Below are 18,066 nucleotides of genomic sequence, written 5' to 3'. Positions count from 1 at the left end.
AGATGAGATAAGGCAAGGCTGGCTCTCTGCAGGCCAGAAGCATAGACAGCTTTTAATGCTCCCTCCCCAGGCTAGGACACCTGGGGACAGCCAGGAGCCCTTGGCTCCAACCGTGGCCGTATGCCAGGTAAGAGAATGAGCCTCGCCTACCCACCCTGATTTTGGACGTTTTAAAGTAGTGTCTAGCTAGCAGGTCCCACGCTTCCAATTTCACCATGTGACAAACCTGCGGTCTTCTGAACTTGGTGCCCTGGTACAACTGCCCCCCTCCTCTCGTCAACCCGGTATATTTGCCCCCCTTCCTGCGGTGGCTGAGACAATGCTGCTGCCCAGGTCACGGGGACTGTGCACACGCACCTGAGGCGCTGCCTACAGGCCCGTTCATTAAGGGTTGGGGGCGGCGGGGCTCGACTACACCCAGCACCCGCCCCTCTCCGGTTTTATCAATGGGAGCGGGTCGTCTAGATACCAGTGAGAATTCCCCACAACCCTCTCAAGTCATGCTCGCAGGCTCGCTTCAGCTCAACGTTGGGAGGGAATGCGCGCCCCTAGAGCTCTGGGGTCCCGCAACTCCGTACTTCATTGGCCTTGGCCGGGCTCCGTAGCCCCGTTGCGCGTTACGCAGGGCCGCTCCTGGAGCGCTTGTGAGGCTGTTGCCATGGTAACAACAGCTCGCTCGCGCCTTCCCGTGTCACGTGACCGTACTCCGGCTTTTCACGTCTGTTGCGCCCAAGGTGCGGGTGGAGAGGGTAGCTTGTGACCCGCCTTCGATCTGCCATCTTGGATTTTGCGTCAAGATGATGGTGCCGAAGAGTGAAGTCAACCCACCTCGTAGACTAGCGTGAGATTCTGCGTTGACGTTAGCGCGTTCTCACGTCCGGAAGTGTGTCGGTAGGGACGGGGCGTGGTTGGATTGAGCCGCGGCGGCGGCCCTGGGCAGTGGGTTCTCCGACGTGGACAGCGGTAGCTACCGAGGAGCCGTGGGGCGATGGCGGCGGCTAGCGCGGAGCTGCAGGGGAAGTACCAGAAACTGGCTCAGGAGTATTCGAAGGTACCGGGACTGAGACGCCATGATGCCGATACTCTTCCTCTAGCGCGATACTTTCCAGTTACTAGCACCGATCCCGATCCTGGGACCGTAGTGCGAGAAACTGTTACCTGTAGGAATTTGCTACCTGTCGCAGTTATTCGTATGTAAGGGATTGTGGAAAAAAAAAAAACCCTGCTATCTGATGTAATTTTCTACTAGTAGCTGCTAATTGTTACCATTAGCAGTTACTGATACCTAAGGTGATTCTTATTTGCTGACTTATCCTAATTTGCTAAACCTTGACAGTAGAGTGGGATGGAAGCATAAAATCTTTGGCTTCCAAATGACCCTGCCTGGTGTACATATCAATTACCGCTTAATAGAGGATTGTAAAAAATAGTGAGGTCATTTAAACATAATTTATTTTGCAGCTTCATTTACTGTGCTGATAATGTAGCATTCGGACATTGATACTTGTGCCCAAGTGACCTGTGGGTTCTATTCATTTTAGTGGGATGTGGGACATGTGGTGGAGAATTTAAACTCTGAATTTCCTTGTGTTAATTATACTTCTATGCTGGTGTGATCTCTGACCATTACAGTTAATCAACTCAGCAGGCAGGCACAGGCAGCAATGCACTTGTCTTGTTGCCTTGACTGAGAGAGGTTTCTGATCAAATGGAGTGTAGATTCCAGGAAGCTCCTGGGGTAATATCTCGTTGGAGATGAAAGGGCTTGTTCAAAAGAGATAATAGAGTTTGTAGTGTAAAGATGAGCCAGATGGGTTTGTCTCCATTCTGGTATATTTAGTCTCTGGGGACTGGGTAGAAAGGAGAGAGAAGTATTTTGGATTTCCTGTTTCCCTTACTGAGGGCCATCTATACTCACCTGAAATTTTTCCTGGCAGAAGCAGTTCCTATCTATTTATTATAGGGTCAAAATATGGCTGCCATCACACAGAGGCATTACTGGTGGTGGAGATGAGAAGAGGGACAAGAAGTCCTTTCCCTTCCCCACCCACTCCCATGTATGTGGAAGCCATACTGTTGTTGCTGCCTAAATATCCTGATGGCAAATGGGTGGGGGGGCAGAAGGCACTGCCAGCTATACTGAGCACCTCAGAGGAGCCATGAACTGTGTGGAGTTGTGATGCTCTGTACCTCAGGTGGACACCCTACACCCCCATTTTCAACTTTATAAAATGATTGTATGGTATCCAGTGCAAAGTTTATCATGTTGGATGTCTTCGGAAGGCTCATGATGCACTGAGCATGGTTGTTACAGTGATTGTTATAGTAATATTATAAGTTATAATTTCATGTATATAGTTATGAGGCTGAAAATGTATCCTCATGGCTTAAAGCAAGCCCATGCAAAAATTCTCCAAGAACAGGGAGGCAGTTCACACCTTGTCAGGGCATGGATGGGACAAGCCCAGCACAGCCTCACAGGAGCAATGGACGCTGGCTTAGGCAGCAACAAAAGAATCTGTTAGGCCCTCGAAGGAGTCACCCCTTTCCTTTAGGCAGTTCAGGACTGTGATGAGGTAATGCTCACCTGACTCTGAGGGCAGGGGGGCAAAGCCAAGAGGAAAGAAAGGACAAGATAAAAGGGAGAGACATTTTGCCATGCTCTCTCTCTCTCCCACCTACATCTACAGACACCTCCACCACCAAGGGACTGAAATGCTGATCAAAGGGGAGAGCCTGACTAAAAAGCCTCTATGTTTTTAAGGACATTGAAAGTTTTAAGATCAGCTTAGAATGCGTTTCGCTTTTATTTCATTTGACCAAATCTGACTTGTTATGCTTTGACTTATAATCACATAAATCTATCTTTATAGTTAATAAATCTGTTTGTTTATTCTACGTGAAGCAGTGCATTTGGTTTGTGGTGTGTCAGAAACGCCCCTTGGGAGAACAACCCTGGTACATATCAATGTCTTGGTTAAATTGACAAACTTATATAAGCTTGCAGCGTCCAGCAGGCATAACTGGGCACTGCAAGACGGAGGTTCCCAGGGTTGTGTCTGGGACCGGAGATATTGGCTACAGTCATTTGCTTGCAAGTAGCTGGGAGCAGCTTACATGCCAGAGGCTGTGCGTGAACAGCTCAGGAGTGGGGGTTCTCTCAGCAGAGCACGGTAAGGCTGGCTCCCAGAGCCAAGGATTGGAGAGGTCTAGCAGATCACTGGTCTAGATAACACCAGAGGGGAATGTCACAGGAGTGTATTCATAGAAACATAGAATATCAGGGTTGGAAGGGACCTCAGGAGGTCATCTAGTCCAACCCCCTGCTCAAAGCAGGACCAATTCCCAACTAAATCATCCCAGCCAGGGCTTTGTCAAGCCTGAACTTAAAAACCTCTAAGGAAGGAGATTCCACCACCTCCCTAGGTAACCCATTCCAGTGCTTCACCACCCTCCTAGTGAAAAAGTTTTTCCTAATATCCAACCTAAACCTCCCCCACTGCAACTTGAGACCATTACTCCTTGTTCTGTCATCAGGGACCATTGAGAACAGTCTAGATCCATCCTCTTTGGAACCCTCTTTCAGGTAGTTGAAAGCAGCTATCAAATCCCCCCTCATTCTTCTCTTCTGCAGACTAAACAATCCCAGATCCCTCAGCTTCTCCTCAGAAGTCATGTGCTCCAGCCCCCTAATCATTTTTGTTGCCCTCCGCTGGACTCTTTCCAATTTTTCCACATACTTCTTGTGGGTCCCAAAACAGGACACAGTACTCCAGATGAGACCTCACCAATGTCGAATAGAGGGGAATGATCACGTCCCTCGATCTGCTGGCAATGCCTCTACTTATACAGCCCAAAATGCCATTAGACTTCTTGGCAACAAGGGCACACTGTCGACTCATATCCAGCTTCTTGTCCACTGTTACCCCTAGGTCCTTTTCTGCCGAACTGCTTCCTAGCCATTTGGTCCCTAGTCTGTAACAGTGCTTGGGATTCTTCCGTCCTAAGTACAGGACTCTGCACTTGTCCTTGTTGAACCTCATCAGGTTTCTTTTGACCCAATCCTCTAATTTGTCTAGGTCCCTCTGTATCCTATCCTTACCCTCCAGCGTATCTACCACTCCTCCCAGTTTAGTGTCATCTGCAAACTTGCTGAGAGTGCAGTTCACGCCATCCTCCAGATCATTAATGAAGATACTGAACAAAACCGGCCCTAGGACCGACCCTTGGGGCACTCCGCTTGAAACTGGCTGCCAACTAGACATGGAGCTGTTGATCACTACCTGTTGAACCCGACAATCTAACCAGCTTTCTATCCAACTTATAATCCATTCATCCAGCCCATACTTCTTTAACTTGCTGGCAAGAATACTGTGGGAGACTGTATCAAAAGCTTGCTAAAGTCAAGGAATAACACATCCACTGCTTTCCCCTCATCCACAGACCCAGTTATCTCCTCATAGAAGGCAATTAGGTTAGTCAGGCATGACTTGCCCTTGGTGAATCCATGCTGATTGTTCCTGATCACTTTCCTCTCCTCTAAGAGCTTCAGAATTGATTCCTTGAGGACCTGCTCCATGATTTTTCCAGGGACTGAGGTGAGGCTGACTGGCCTGTAGTTCCCCAGATCCTCCTCCGTCCCTTTTTCAAAGATGGGCACTACATTAGCCTTTTTCCATTCATCCGGGACCTCCCCCGATCACCATGAGTTTTCAGAGATAATGGCCAATGGTTCTGCAATCACATCCACCAACTCCTTTAGCACCCTCGGATGCAGCGCATCCAGCCTCATGGACTTGTGCACGTCCAGTTTTTCTAAATAGTCCCGAACCACTTCTTTTTCCACAGAGGGCTGGTCACCTTCTCCCCATATTGTGCTGCCCAGTGCAGCAGTCTGGGAGCTGACCTTGTTCGTGAAGACAGAGGCAAAAAAAGCTTCGAGTACATTAGCTTTTTCCACATCCTCGGTCACTAGGTTGCCTCCCTCATTCAGTAAGGGGCCCACGCTTTCCTTGACTTTCTTCTTGTTGCTAACATACCTGAAGAAACCTTTCTTGTTACTCTTAACATCTCTTGGTAGCTGCAACTCCAAGTGTGATTTGGCCTTCCTGATTTCACTCTTGCATGCCTGAGCAATATTTTTATACTCCTCCTTGGTCATTTGTTCAGTCTTCCACTTCTTGTAAGCTTCTTTTTGCGTCTAAGATCAGCAAGGATTTCACTGTTAAGCCAGGCTGCTCGCCTGCCATATTTACTGTTCTTTCTACACATCGGGATGTTTTTTTCCTGCAACCTCAATAAGGATTCTTTACAATACAGCCAGCTCTCCTAGACTCCTTTCCCCCTCATGTTATTCTCCCAGGGGATCCTGTACATCAGTTTCCTGAGGGAGTCAGTCTGCTTTTCTGAAGTCCAGGGTCCGTATTCTGCTGCTCTCCTTTCTTCCTTGTGTCAGGATCCTGAACTCGACCATCTCATGGTCAGTGCCTCCCAGGTTCCCATCCACTTTTGCTTCCCCTACTAATTCTTCACGGTTTGTGAGCAGCAGGTCTAGAAGAGCTCTGCCCCTAGTTGGTTCCTCCAGCACTTGCACTAGGAAATTGTCCCCTAGCACCAGGAAATTGTCCCCTACATTGTATTCTGCTACACCTATTCTGTACTAGTGAGGGAAGCCCTCATTCCCCAGTGCTCCTGGTGCCCCAGCGCTCAAGAAATCATAAATAACACTTTAGCTGTATGACAAATGCTTAGGCAACATCCTCACAGTACCTATTAGATAACACTCGATACCAAACAAATTTTGGGAGTAGAGAGAACCAAGCCCACATTTCTATCTTTACAGGACTGTTTTTAAAAAGCATTTTACAAGTTGAATTTTAGGGCTATAACATGAAAAACCCTTAATGAAAGTCTAAGCATTTAAAAATACATCTTTTAGTCCCTTTACACTGCATAGAAAGTCATACGGTCTACTAGTAAAGAACCATTGAATGCGCACACAACATTGAGTAGTGCAAAGCATTATAAATAGTATTTTAAATACTTATGAATTCCTTTTGAAAACAAACTCATAGGCAGAAAATCTACCATTGTGCTTTATACAGACTTCCACTTTTGTCACTGTTACATATATCAAGCAACAAGGTACCACCACAAAAATTACACCCAGAACTGTGGTACTCACGTCACCTTATTGTTCTCTGATTTAATTTTTGAGACATTTTCTTGAGCGTTTTCCCTCACTGTTAAAACTTAACTTGTTTTGTCTTGATAGCATTGTCACTTCTCAACAGCTCAATCACTCTTATTACTGCAAGGTGATTTAAAAAAAAACAACTTTTTTTTTTTTTTAAGCAGCATGGTGGATTTGATTTAAATCATGATTTAAATCACTAGTCAGGAAGACTCGATTTACAACTCAGAGATAGATGTAGGTTTCATTTTTAGACGGTACACACTATACATTTTTAAAGTGAGTTATGTTGATAACTTTTCAGATTAGTTTTACAGCTATATCAGGAAATGAATGATTGTTTGGTCATTTCATTTACCAAAGGTAAATGAAGTAGATATTTATGAAGTCACTGGGAGGTGAACTATCTCCAATTCAACAGGTTAATCATTAACATTTGGAGGATTTTCTTGCCATGCTGTATTAGGAGGAGAACATCGCCAGACAGACATTTAAATTGTTTTATTTAACTAAAACAACAATGTTCTGGATTTTTTTCTTCAACAGCAAACATAATATTTTAACAAAACAAGCATATGAATTTTTGAATTTAGTTAAACATTCAAGTTTTTTAAAATTAGGTTTGTTTTTGTTAAAATTGTTTTTAAGAGTTAAATGAAATATTTAAAAACAAAACAAAACAAAAATTAAATTGACTGTCAGTCAGGTCAACATGAGAAACATATTGGCTTTTGCAGCTAACTCAGTTGTCTTTACCTTCATTTTTCTGTTTGTTCATAATCTGGAAAAGAAAAACAAGCTTTCCTGCTTTTTCAGGTCCCAAACGATTTATCAATTTGGAATGAATTCGTCCAAAGGAAGAAAATATTCTTTCTACACCGGCAGAAGAAGTTATTGCTGTTAAGTGGTGATATCACTTCAACAGTCTCTGAATCCAAGTGCTTGAGTCACTTCCACCAGTTCACTGGTGTGCCTTTCTTTAAAACAACATCAGCAAACATATATTTCTTGAATGGTTCTTATTCCCAAACTGGGTCTCTTTTATGGCCTGCTGCCATTACAGGTTTTCTCTTCTAGTGAGAGAATGGTATGGTAGATCTCAAATCAATGAAGGCTACGCTCAGAGTATGCTGCTCAAACAGTTTCACTTCTGTTTCTACTCCCTGTCCCTACCTTTTCACGTTTATCTCCAGACTTCTTCTCCTTGTCCAGATCTATTCCGCCCCCAACAATCTTCTATTTATTGAACTTTTTGAATCTTTGCCCTTTTAGAGAGAGGTAAGGGATTGTCCCTCTGCAAATTTGTGTACACAGAGTCAATAGGGTTGAGGTCTGTTATTTCTCACCTCTATTTATTAGTTATTTTAAAACATTGTTGCTGTTAACAAGCATGTTATCTCTGGAGACACAAATCCACAGTTTGAGAACTGCAAAACTAAGCATCTCTGATGGTATCTTCTAGACTGAGCACTGAGTCCCATTGGGTAGATAGAAAGATTAACCTAAATAATCTATACAGAAGCCCCTGGAATCCCATAAAATTGGGTCCCTAATCCATGAACTATTGGAACTCATTTACAAAACTTTTCTTAAACATTGCATGAATATATTGTCTCATACTATAAAATTAGAATTTACAATCCCTATTCCATCATGAGATACATTATAGCTCAAGGATATCTTAGTTTGTTAGTCTTAAAGTTGCCACAGGACTCTGTGTTGCTTTTTACAGATCCAGACTAACACGGCTACCCCTCTGATACTTGATACCCTTGTAGTGTAGATATGGCCTTAGATATATGAAATGTTTGGGACAGATAACAGGAATTTCCTAAGTATGAGGGTAGACCAAGATTCATTCAGGTGTTTAGGCTCCAGCTTTTGTGGAACTGGCCTTATTGCACGCTAAAAGCTCAGGAACAAAGAGGCACATAAGAACAAAATATCATGTATTTATTAAAAAATTTTGATGTCAGGGTATATAACTCATGTTTTTAGAATTCTTGTGGTTGTCAAGCTATCTTGGGGTTGTAGACGTGTATTCATTATGTTTTGAAGGCCAAAATTATAAATGGGTTCAACAAAGAATTAGATCAGTTCCTTAGCTGAGATAATCAGGGATGCATCCCCATGCTCTGGGTGTCCCTAAACATCTGACTTCCAGGTGCTGGGAGTGGACAATGGGATAGTTCACTCAGTGAGTACCTGTTCTGTTCATTCCCTCTGAAGCACCTGGCACTGGCTGCTGTCAGAAGAGAGGATACTGAACTAGACAGACTATTGGTCTGTTCCACTACGGCAGTTCTAATGTATAGCAAAAATTACAATAGATTTTTGCCTTTGAGAAAGATGTTACATGAGATAGTATACTGCCTTTATTGAATATTTGAGAATCAAGTTCTACACACAAGCAATGGCATGTGGGAAAACGCTAACGGCTGGATTGAAAGGCAAAATAACAGTTACAAAAGGAAATCCTCATTGGTGGATTAAATGAAAACAAAGTTTTGAGACCAGGCCAGAAATTCAGTCAGACTGGAAGTCAGATGATCCAACAGAATAAACATCTCTAAAAATAAGAAGAAAAAGTTAGACTTAAAAATTCAAAATTTGAAATCACAGTAAAAAACATAGCAAGTACAATAATAGAAACACAGATGTCATTGCTAAAACTACTGCAAGTACTTACACATATTTTCAATAAGTATTTGTTGTTAAAATATAAATTGAATAGCCCAATGACATGCATCTGCACAATAACAAAGCTAAATGATGAAGTGCTAAGAGTAATTCAGGGAATCCCAGCAGCAGATAAGACAAATTTGTGAACTGCTATGATACTTTATGCAATCAGATACGCTGATATGGGATTCTTTGTTTCTGAGGGGGTATATGTAAAATGTTTCACTGAATTGAGTCTCCTGCAGCACTTCAGTAGGTTACATTAGACAGGGAGCAGCTGCAGTGACTAGGCATTGCCTGTGCCTTTAAGAAAAGCCATTTGGATGCCTGTGCCTGTAAGCATGGGCTTCCCAGGGCTGGGTTCTAAGAGGTCCTGTCTGTGGGTGGGGAAATAAAAAAGTCCCTCTGCGCCCCTTCCCCCCCGCCCTATTTTTTTTTGCAAACACTGATGTCTCAGTCCACCAGGGTAACTGTTACCGCCTGTGCCATGGTTTTGCCCTCTGGCAGCGCCTCACCCCTGTGCTTAACCCTGGCTCCTCTCCCCTCATCCCTGATTTTGCCCTTCAGCCCCTCTCCTAACTCTGCCTGTAGCTGCTTGACCCCCCCCCCCCCGACCAGTCAATTTCCACCCCCTGCTCAGATCCTGGCTACCCCTCTCCTCCGATTTGCCCCCTTTGCCCCTTTTTTAACTCCTTTAAAAAGCAGTCTGCAGAATCCTATGCCAAGTAAGAGTAGGGTGAAGGGCCAGTGGCTTCAGCAGATGTTACTGAGCATACTCAGTGCACCCTAAGTAGCAAATTCCTAAAGATAGCCATTTCTCACACTACACCATTGCTGTTGTAAAGTGCTGATCTGAAAGTGCCATGCGAGAGCTCCATATTAGATTGTCACATTTTCTAGTATTGATACTGTGGCTTGTGCTCCATCACTGGCGCACTCATCATCTTCCTGGCCCTTCCTGATGCCTTGGAGCATGAGGGAAAGTAACACTGCAGTCAAGGATTGAAAAATGTATTGCTGTGATATGGATGTTTCTCGTTTAGCATCTATGAGTTTGCCTTCCTTGAAGGAGAGGAAAAGCTTGAGAGGGCTGGGAAGACACTGTCCCTGTTTTCTCTCAATTTCTCAAAGGGCTGACCTGCTTTCTGGAGAGAGAAGCTAGGGAGACTTGCCTGCAGCAGAAGGGAATGGTAGAGCAAAGCCCAGGCTGCTGGTTATCAATGGCAATGAAACTGGTTGTAGCACTCCCTGCTTCTCCGTTCCCCACCAATTCACCTGTCATAGGTATCTATTTGATGGGGGTGTGCTTGTCTTCAATTCCTACCCCCCATACTTACCCCTGGTTGGATGGACTGAGGGTTTGCTTCCTTTCTGCTCAGGCTGGCAGTGGTGGGCATTCACCACTAGTGTTTGTTCTGCCCCACCTTTTCGCAGTACTTTGGAGGTAACTTTACTTGATCCCACCCCTACTCCAAGGTGGATATAAGGGTGCCCTTAGTGTTTTCTTCTGCCTTACAGCTGCCCAAGTAGCTACTCCCTGTTACCTCTTTTCACCTTCTCACTGCTGCTGCTAACCTGAGGGAACTCTAGGAAGCTCTTTTAGACATCCTAGGGGGGGGTATGGTACTCATTTTCTAAGTGCATGCAGATTCTCCAGTTAGATGAAAAATCCCATATTGGGTTAACAACACTGAGTGTCCATTCAGTTTAAGAAAGGACAATCGGTGGAAAGTGAATGCTGCAGATCACATGCAGGTTCTGGTAACATCTCTATAGGAAGAGGCAGTGCTCAGATATTGTGCTTCTTAGCAATAGAAGCATTTGGCAACATATTCTGACCAGGTTTGGCGGTTTGTCCCTAGATTCTGTTGCTACTGTCCTCCTGAAATTACACAGCTTTAGTGGCTGCTGTCAGCAACCATGAGCTGCAAAGAGTCTAAACCAGTCACAGACAATGTTCCCTCTAATTTTTTATGTCCTCATGCAGAATGAGTTTTGTTATGTGCACCAATATTGAGGTGATGTGTGGCAGGGGTGGGGATGAGGAGTTTGGGGTATGGGAGGGGGCTGGGGCAGAGGGTTGGGTGCAGGAGGTGAGGGCTCTGGCTAGGGGTGAAGGTTCTGGGGTGGGGCTGCGGATGAGGGATTCGGGGTGCAGGGGGAGCAGAGGGTTGTGGTGCATTGTCATTCATAGTGGCAATTCATAGTCATTTTAGTGTACTATTTAGGCCACTCACTTAGGATGTGGGAGACCCAAGTTCAAGTCTCTGGTCCAAAGACTATTTGGACCTTGTCTATATACAGAGTTTTGTTGACGCAAGCTACACTGATCAAAAACCGGTATAATCACATGGTTTGTGCATGTTCACACAACTCTTCTTCTGTCGGCGGAGCGCGTTCACAGTTGGTGCTCTAGCATTAACAGTGAGAACAGTGCACTGTGGGTAGCTATCCTACTCTGCTACTCGCCACCTTCTGCACCTAGGAGTTGTGAGAAGGCAAAATGGATTGCAGTGCATCATGGGTGTGGGTTCAACGTCCCATGATGCAGTTTTTTGTGTCCCATCATTCCACGGGCTTCCAACTGTGTTGCATGGTATTTTTCAACAGCCCCAGTTTACTCTGTACCTGACAACTCTGTCAGAAAGGATGGATCCTGTGCTGCTCTCTACTGTTGTTTTCATTGTTATGAATGCAACGCAGCTGGTTATGAAGTATATCATGAGCACCCACTCTCAACAGGAATTAGAGGTGCGTGACCTGCTGTGTGCCATGGGAAGAAACAACACCAGATTACTTTTGGCATTCATGGAGCAACTGCACACTGTGTACTGTCTCTTTTGGGCTTGGGAAGCAGCACTGAGTGGTGGGATCCCATTGTTATGCTGGTCTGGGATGACGAGTAGAGGCTGCAGAACTTTTGGATGCAGAAAGCCACTTTCCTGGAACTGTGCTCACCCCAGCACTGCAGCCCAAGGACACCAAAATGAGAGATGCCCTCTCGGTAGAGAAGCATGTGGCAATCGGTGTGTGGAAGCTGGCAACTCCAGACTGCTACTGGTGAGTTGCTGTCCCTAACTGCAGCAGGGCAATAGATGGCACATAATTCTCAATTTTGGCCCTGGACCAGCTTTCGACAGAGTACATCAATAAAAAGGGTTGCTTCTCTTTGGTAGTGCAGGCACTTATGGATCACAGTGGGCGTTTCACTGATATCAACGCAGGGTGGTCCGGAAAGATGCATGATGCACACATCTTCAGGAACGCTGGCCTGTACAGAATGCTGCAAGCAGTAACTCTCTTTCCAGAGCAGAAGATTCTAATGCGGGTGGGGGGGGGGGGGTGTTGAAAAGTCCATAGTGATCCTGGGAGACCTAGTGTACCCCTTACTCCCATGGCTCATGAAGCCTTATACGGGAAACCTGGACAGAAGCAAGGAGTGCTTCAACAATAGGCTGAGCAGGTGCAGGATGACTATAGAATGTGCCTTTGGCAGATTAAAAGCATGCTAGTTTTGCCTTTATGGCAGGTTAGACCTAAATGAGGAAAATATTCCCATGGTCATAGTCGCCTGCTGTGCGCGCCATAATATTTGAGAGGCTAAGGGTGATAAGTTTCCCCAGGAGTGGAGCATGGAGGCTGATTTTGAGCAGCCAGATACCAGGGCTATTAGAGAGGCACAATGGGGAGCTATTTGAATCAGGGAGGCTTTGAGGCACCATTTTGACAAATGAGCACTAGCAGTGTGTCGTTCTGTACAGCATTCTGCCATGCTTTGTTAACTTGTTGCCTTGCATGAAAATTTTGATGATTCCTGGCCGGGATTTGTAGTCAGCAAATGATCATATTCCCACTGTGTATTAATTCCACCAGCAACCACTGTGTGTAGGAGACAAAGATTGGGGTTTTCTTTCAGAGTGTTTTTATTAAATACCAATTAACACCACTCACAAAAGGCTTGATGGGAAGGGTGATAATAATGAAGGGCAGTGTAGGCTCTAATAGCTGTGTGCATCATTTTGGAAACTGTCCAAAGGGGTGGAGTGAACAGGATACCGAGATGGGCTGAGAAGTTTCAAGGAATGTGTGGGAGGAGTTTGGGGAGGACATGGAAAGCAGTTCTGCACAGGGGGCCGAACACAAATGTATTATGCCTGCTGCGTGATTAGGAACTTAAACATCTCCGTTTGCTCCTCTATCACTTTTATCATCTGCTCCTTGCCCATTAAAATTCAATTCTGGCTTTCCATTCTGTTCTGTCTATTTTATAATTTTCTTTTAAAGTCTCTCTCCCTGTTCTGCATTCTTGTTTTTTGGTCTCTGGGGATTGGAACACCTCCTCCTTTCTCCTCCTTGTTTGCTTCCTTATATGATGGAGGTGCTCCGCCAGTGTGTAGGGCGTTCCCCTCAAGGCCGCTTCTTCGGAAGCACAATAAACAGAAGCATGACTGTTATGCATGCACAGCATTGAATCATTATAGTAAGATGCACCTCTTTTTAAATATGAATAAGTTTCTCACTGTCCCTTGGCAAGCACACAGCTCAGTGAACATCCTAAACATGGTGAGTTTGGCCTGAGGGAGGGGGAAGGGCGCTCAAGATGAGGCAAAGGGTCTAAGTGTTTTTTTTTTTTTTTTTTTTTTTTAAGGGGATCAGTGCAGGTGACTAGGGAGAATACTGTAAATTCTGCCACCGTTTTCCACAGGTTGGGGTCATTGAAGCCGATATCTCACTTCTGAGAGATGCAAGGGTGCATCTTCTGCATACGTGTGGCTTCAGACCAGTTACCTATGCTTCTCACCTGTGTGCTGCTTTGGTCCCTGCACAAGTGATTGCAGATTGGCGCAGGAAACTTTCCTACAATGAGGGAAGGAACAAAGCATCTCTCGCCAACAAATCTTCAGCATAGGATTGGCGAGTACCTCCAGAAAAGTTTCCCAGAGATCTCTCTGGAGGATTCCTGTGAAATCTCGGTGTGCATTAACACACTGTTCCACAGGGCCCCCACTGTGTAGCTGTACATGAGAATGTGAATCATACCCAAACACAGCTAGTTTTGTACATGTCTATTCCGTCTGCAAGAATATACAAAAAAGATAGCTCTACCTCATATAATCAAGCAGCATGAACTAAAAAAGAACATTTACCAGAGCTCTCCTCTCCTGCATCATGCGTGCCAGAGACGGACTGCCGGATTTGGCTAGAACCCTCCAGAATGGAAAAGATGTCTTCACTCACCATGCCACCAGACGACCCTGCCGCATGCTCCACGTCGTCCTCCAACTCAATCTTCTCGTCCACCACTTTGTCCTCTGTGTTGAGACCACTGTCTCCAGCCCCACCAAAATATCTACGGGGCTCTTCGCAGTGAAAGTGGGGTCGCCATGGAGGATGGCATTCAGCTACTTATAGAAGTGGCAGGTCTTTGACGTAGCACCAGAGCGACGGTCTGACTCGCTTGCCTTCTGGTACACCTGCTTCAGTTCCTTTATCTTTGCACAGCACTGGTGTGTGTCCTGTTCATAGCCCTTACCCAACATGCCATGAGAAATCTGACCATAGATACTGAAGTTCCTATGGCTGGAGCGGAGCTGAAACTGCACAACCTCCTCTCCCCACAGTGCCAGCAGATCCAACAACTCAGGTGTGTTCCAAGCAGGAGAGTGTTTGCTGTGTGGAGCTACTGTGATCAGCTGGGAAGATGTGATACGAGCTGTCCACACGAAGCAAATAGGAAGTGGAATTTCAAAAATTCCCAGGCTTTTTAAGGGGGCAGGGTGGATGCCTATGTACCTGGATGCAAGGTAGTGGAGTTCAAACCACTGACCAGAGCGGTCAAGATGAGCATTGTGGGACACCTCCTAGAGGCCATTTACAGTGACCTAACTAAGCACCGTGTCTACGCTGATACTTTGTCAATACAACTTTTGCCGCAAAAAGCTCCACACCTCTTGTCAAGGTGGTTTTATTTAGTGGGCAAAGCAGGAGAGTGTTTTGTCTGTGGAAGGAGCTTTGTAGTTTGTACACCTCCACTGTTTTGTCAATGAAAGCAGACTTTTGTTGACAAAACTCTGCAGTGTAGACAAGGCCTTATTTATAAAAAGTGGAACACCATTAAGAGGAGTGATTGACGGCTTGTCTTCACTATGACTATGTAAATTACGCTGCTTCAGTTAAGTAAACTACGTAACTGAAGTTGACGTAACCTACATCGACTTACAGCAGTGTCAACACTGCTCTCCCATTGACATCGCTTCTGCCACGCATTGAGGTGGATTACAGAAGTTGATGGGAGAGCGCTCTCCTATCGACTTAGCATGTCTTAACCAGACTCGCTAAATTGATTCTGCTGCATTGATCGAAGCAGCACCAATTTAGCCTGTAATGAAGACAAGCTCCAGAATATCCCATAGATCAGTGGCTAGGGTATTGCTTGAAAATGTCCGAGACTCAAATTCAAATCCATTCTCCACATCAGGCAGAGGAGGGAATTGAATGCACAGTTCCCACATCCCAGGTGAGTGCCCTAATCACTGGGCTAAAGATTATAAAGAGACTACCGTCTACAGCTATTTTGTGACTCTAGTGACCTATTAAAAATGCTGGAGATAACATTTTGGGTAGAACATTTAAGCAGAAATGGATTTCTTCAATTCGCTAAATTTTTTTTGTAGCTTTCAGAATTGGTTCAACTCAAACCGAATATTTGCTGAGCACTGTGAGGGGACATAGGCTTTGGCTTTCTGGATTAATTCTACTCAAATAACTTTATGCTTGGGAAACCAATGGTCTGTTGCTTATCCTGATTTGAAACTTTAGGAAGAGAAATACAAGCTCTTGTCACTTGGGTATTTTCTAAACGAAGCACAAGCTTATTAGCGTAAAGCTAATCGATGAAATGAGCTTGATTTCTGGTGTCTATGAAATATGATTCTTGCTTCTTAGTTTGGTGTCTGTCTATTTTGACACTTCTGTATATTACTCCTGGGGCAATTTTGCGCTAATAACTTCAGAATGTGTAAAGCCAGAACGCTTCACTAGATCCTCTAATCTGGTCTCCAGTACATCATAGGCCCTTAAATTTCACCTGGTTACCCCTGTATTGAGCCCTATAACTTATATTTAACTAAAGCACAACTTCTATCAGCTGGCAACAGACCCTAGTGGATCATACGCCAATTAAGGATAGTAGACATGCTCCCTGTGCCAGTAGCTGTGAGGAGGGAGGCATAGGAACCTGTTATATTGGCCCTACCCCTGCTGGGACTCCCTATCCTTGGAAGTTCCCAGTAAGCAACTTGCAGGTGGCTTCCCCTCCTTTTTGGCCCCCTAAGCAATTCAAAGGGAGCATAATAGGCCCACAGTATTAATTGTTGTCTCTTGATCTTTTGAAATGTTCGGCTCTCAGACAAAATTTTAGACATCAGCATTGCTTTACGTGAATTCACCCCCTTTGTGCTTCGGCCAGTGGCATTCCCAAGTGCAGTGCAAACCATTTTAATTCATGACTGCAGCTGCTGGACTCAGCCATGTCAAATTAATACAAACTACTGGTGAAGAAACCTGAATCAGAGCCATTATCAAGGAATGGGAAGATGGAACGATCAATGCCTTTATTATTAATGCTTGAGAGGTGATACTCTGAAAAGTGAATAGAAAAATGTCATTGTGGAGCTCCATCTTTGTCTCAATGATTTCCAGCTCAAACTAGCCAAAATCATAGTAAAAAGATTGGTGTTTTTTTGGCAGTCTGCAAACTCATCCTGAGATGTTAAGTCAGGCTATGTTCTCTCTGGTTTGTGACACTGGTAACGAAGCATAAGTTTTGTAATCAGAATGTAGTTAACAATTCTGTGGAAACATGAGGTGGCACAGAATCCTGTTGACTCTGTTAGTTGTGTTGGTTCTGTAGTGTGAACAAAAATAAAAGGTATCAGAGGGGTAGCCGTGTTAGTCTGGATCTGTAAAAAGCAACAAAGAGTCCTGTGGCATCTTCTAGACTAACGACGAATTGGAGCATAAGCTTTCGTGGGTGAATACTCACTTCGTCAGATGCATGTGGTGGAAATTTCCCTATGTAAAAGATAAATGGACACAAGTCAGATATTAGGAATGGCAATATACAAAAACCTGTAGGAGAACACTTCAATCTCCCTGGACACACAATTTTAAGCAGATTTAACGGTAGCCATCCTGGAGCAAAGGAACTTCAGGATCAGACTTCAAAGAGAAACTGCTGAGCTTCAGTTCATTTGCAAATTTGACACCATCAGCTCAGGATTAAACAAAGACTGTGAATGGCTAGCCAACTACAAAAGCAGTTTCTCCTCCCTTGGTGTTCATGCCTCACCCTCCCTGATTGAATTAACCTCATTATCTCTAGACTGATTCTTGCCTGCATATTTGTACCTACCTCTGGAAATTTCCACTACATGCATCTGACAAAGTGAGTATTCACCCACAAAAGCTTATGCTCCAATATGTCTGTTAGTTTATAAGGCGCCACAGGACTCTTTGTCAAAAATAAAAAGGTTATTTAAAAAATTTTTGTCTGAAAAGGAGAAATATACACAGGGGGTAGGTTTCTTTAGTAAATAGGTGCCCTTTTTGTGTAGGTGCTCTTCAGACCATAACCACACTTTAAAATTGTCTTGTTACTAAGATGTACATGATGAGCTGGATCACAGAAACCCCCTTGGGAACTGCCATCTGATGTGCCAAGACTACTACTGCCCCTGCTTTCCCTGCCAGCCTGGGAGTCCAGCACCCTGTCTTGTTGAGCCAGACATGCCTGTCTGCTCCAACACAGACCCAGGGTCTGAACCACGTGCCCCAAAGTGCAGACTTAACTGAAAGCAACTTACAGAAGTGTTCCTGTCTTTAACACTAAGATGCCCAAGTCCCAGTGCGGTCTAAACCCCAAATAAATCTCATAAATTGTTAGCCCTCTATAACACTGATGGAGAGATGCACAGTTGTTTGCCCCCCCCCCCCCCCAGGTATTAATACATACTCTGGGTTAATAAGTAAAAAGTGATTTTATTAAATACAGAAAGTAGGATTTAAGTGGTTCCAAGTAATAACAGACAGAACAAAGTGAATTACCAAGTAAAATTAAAATAAAACACGCAAATCTAAGACTAATACAGTAATAAAACTGAATACAGATAAAATCTCACCCTCCAAGATGT

At 44.5% G+C, this 18,066-nt stretch overlaps 1 protein-coding gene across 18 annotated transcripts in view; it reads left to right on the top strand.

Moving 5' to 3' along the window:
* Positions 1-383: 383 nt before the first annotated feature.
* PPP1R21 (protein phosphatase 1 regulatory subunit 21) overlaps positions 384-18,066 on the top strand; it is a 97,795-nt gene continuing 80,112 nt past the window's right edge. For 5 of the 18 annotated variants that reach the window (XR_010600241.1, XR_010600240.1, XM_065590735.1 and 2 more), the window contains exon 1: positions 778-1,051. Coding sequence is in view for 10 of the 18 variants with exons in the window: in XM_065590735.1 (XP_065446807.1) it covers positions 989-1,051 (63 nt within the window). In the remaining 8 variants the exon portion in view is untranslated. Of the gene's footprint in view, positions 1,291-11,303; positions 11,936-18,066 lie in introns of those variants that run through there. The other 13 variants (XR_010600238.1, XR_010600237.1, XM_065590732.1 and 10 more) reach the window with 8 other exon arrangements.

Source organism: Chrysemys picta, chromosome 3 (genome assembly GCF_011386835.1).
Source record: "Chrysemys picta bellii isolate R12L10 chromosome 3, ASM1138683v2, whole genome shotgun sequence".
NCBI lineage: Eukaryota > Metazoa > Chordata > Testudines > Emydidae > Chrysemys > Chrysemys picta.
Note: the sequence above shows the minus strand (reverse complement) of the source record. Positions and strands in the feature narration are given on the sequence as shown.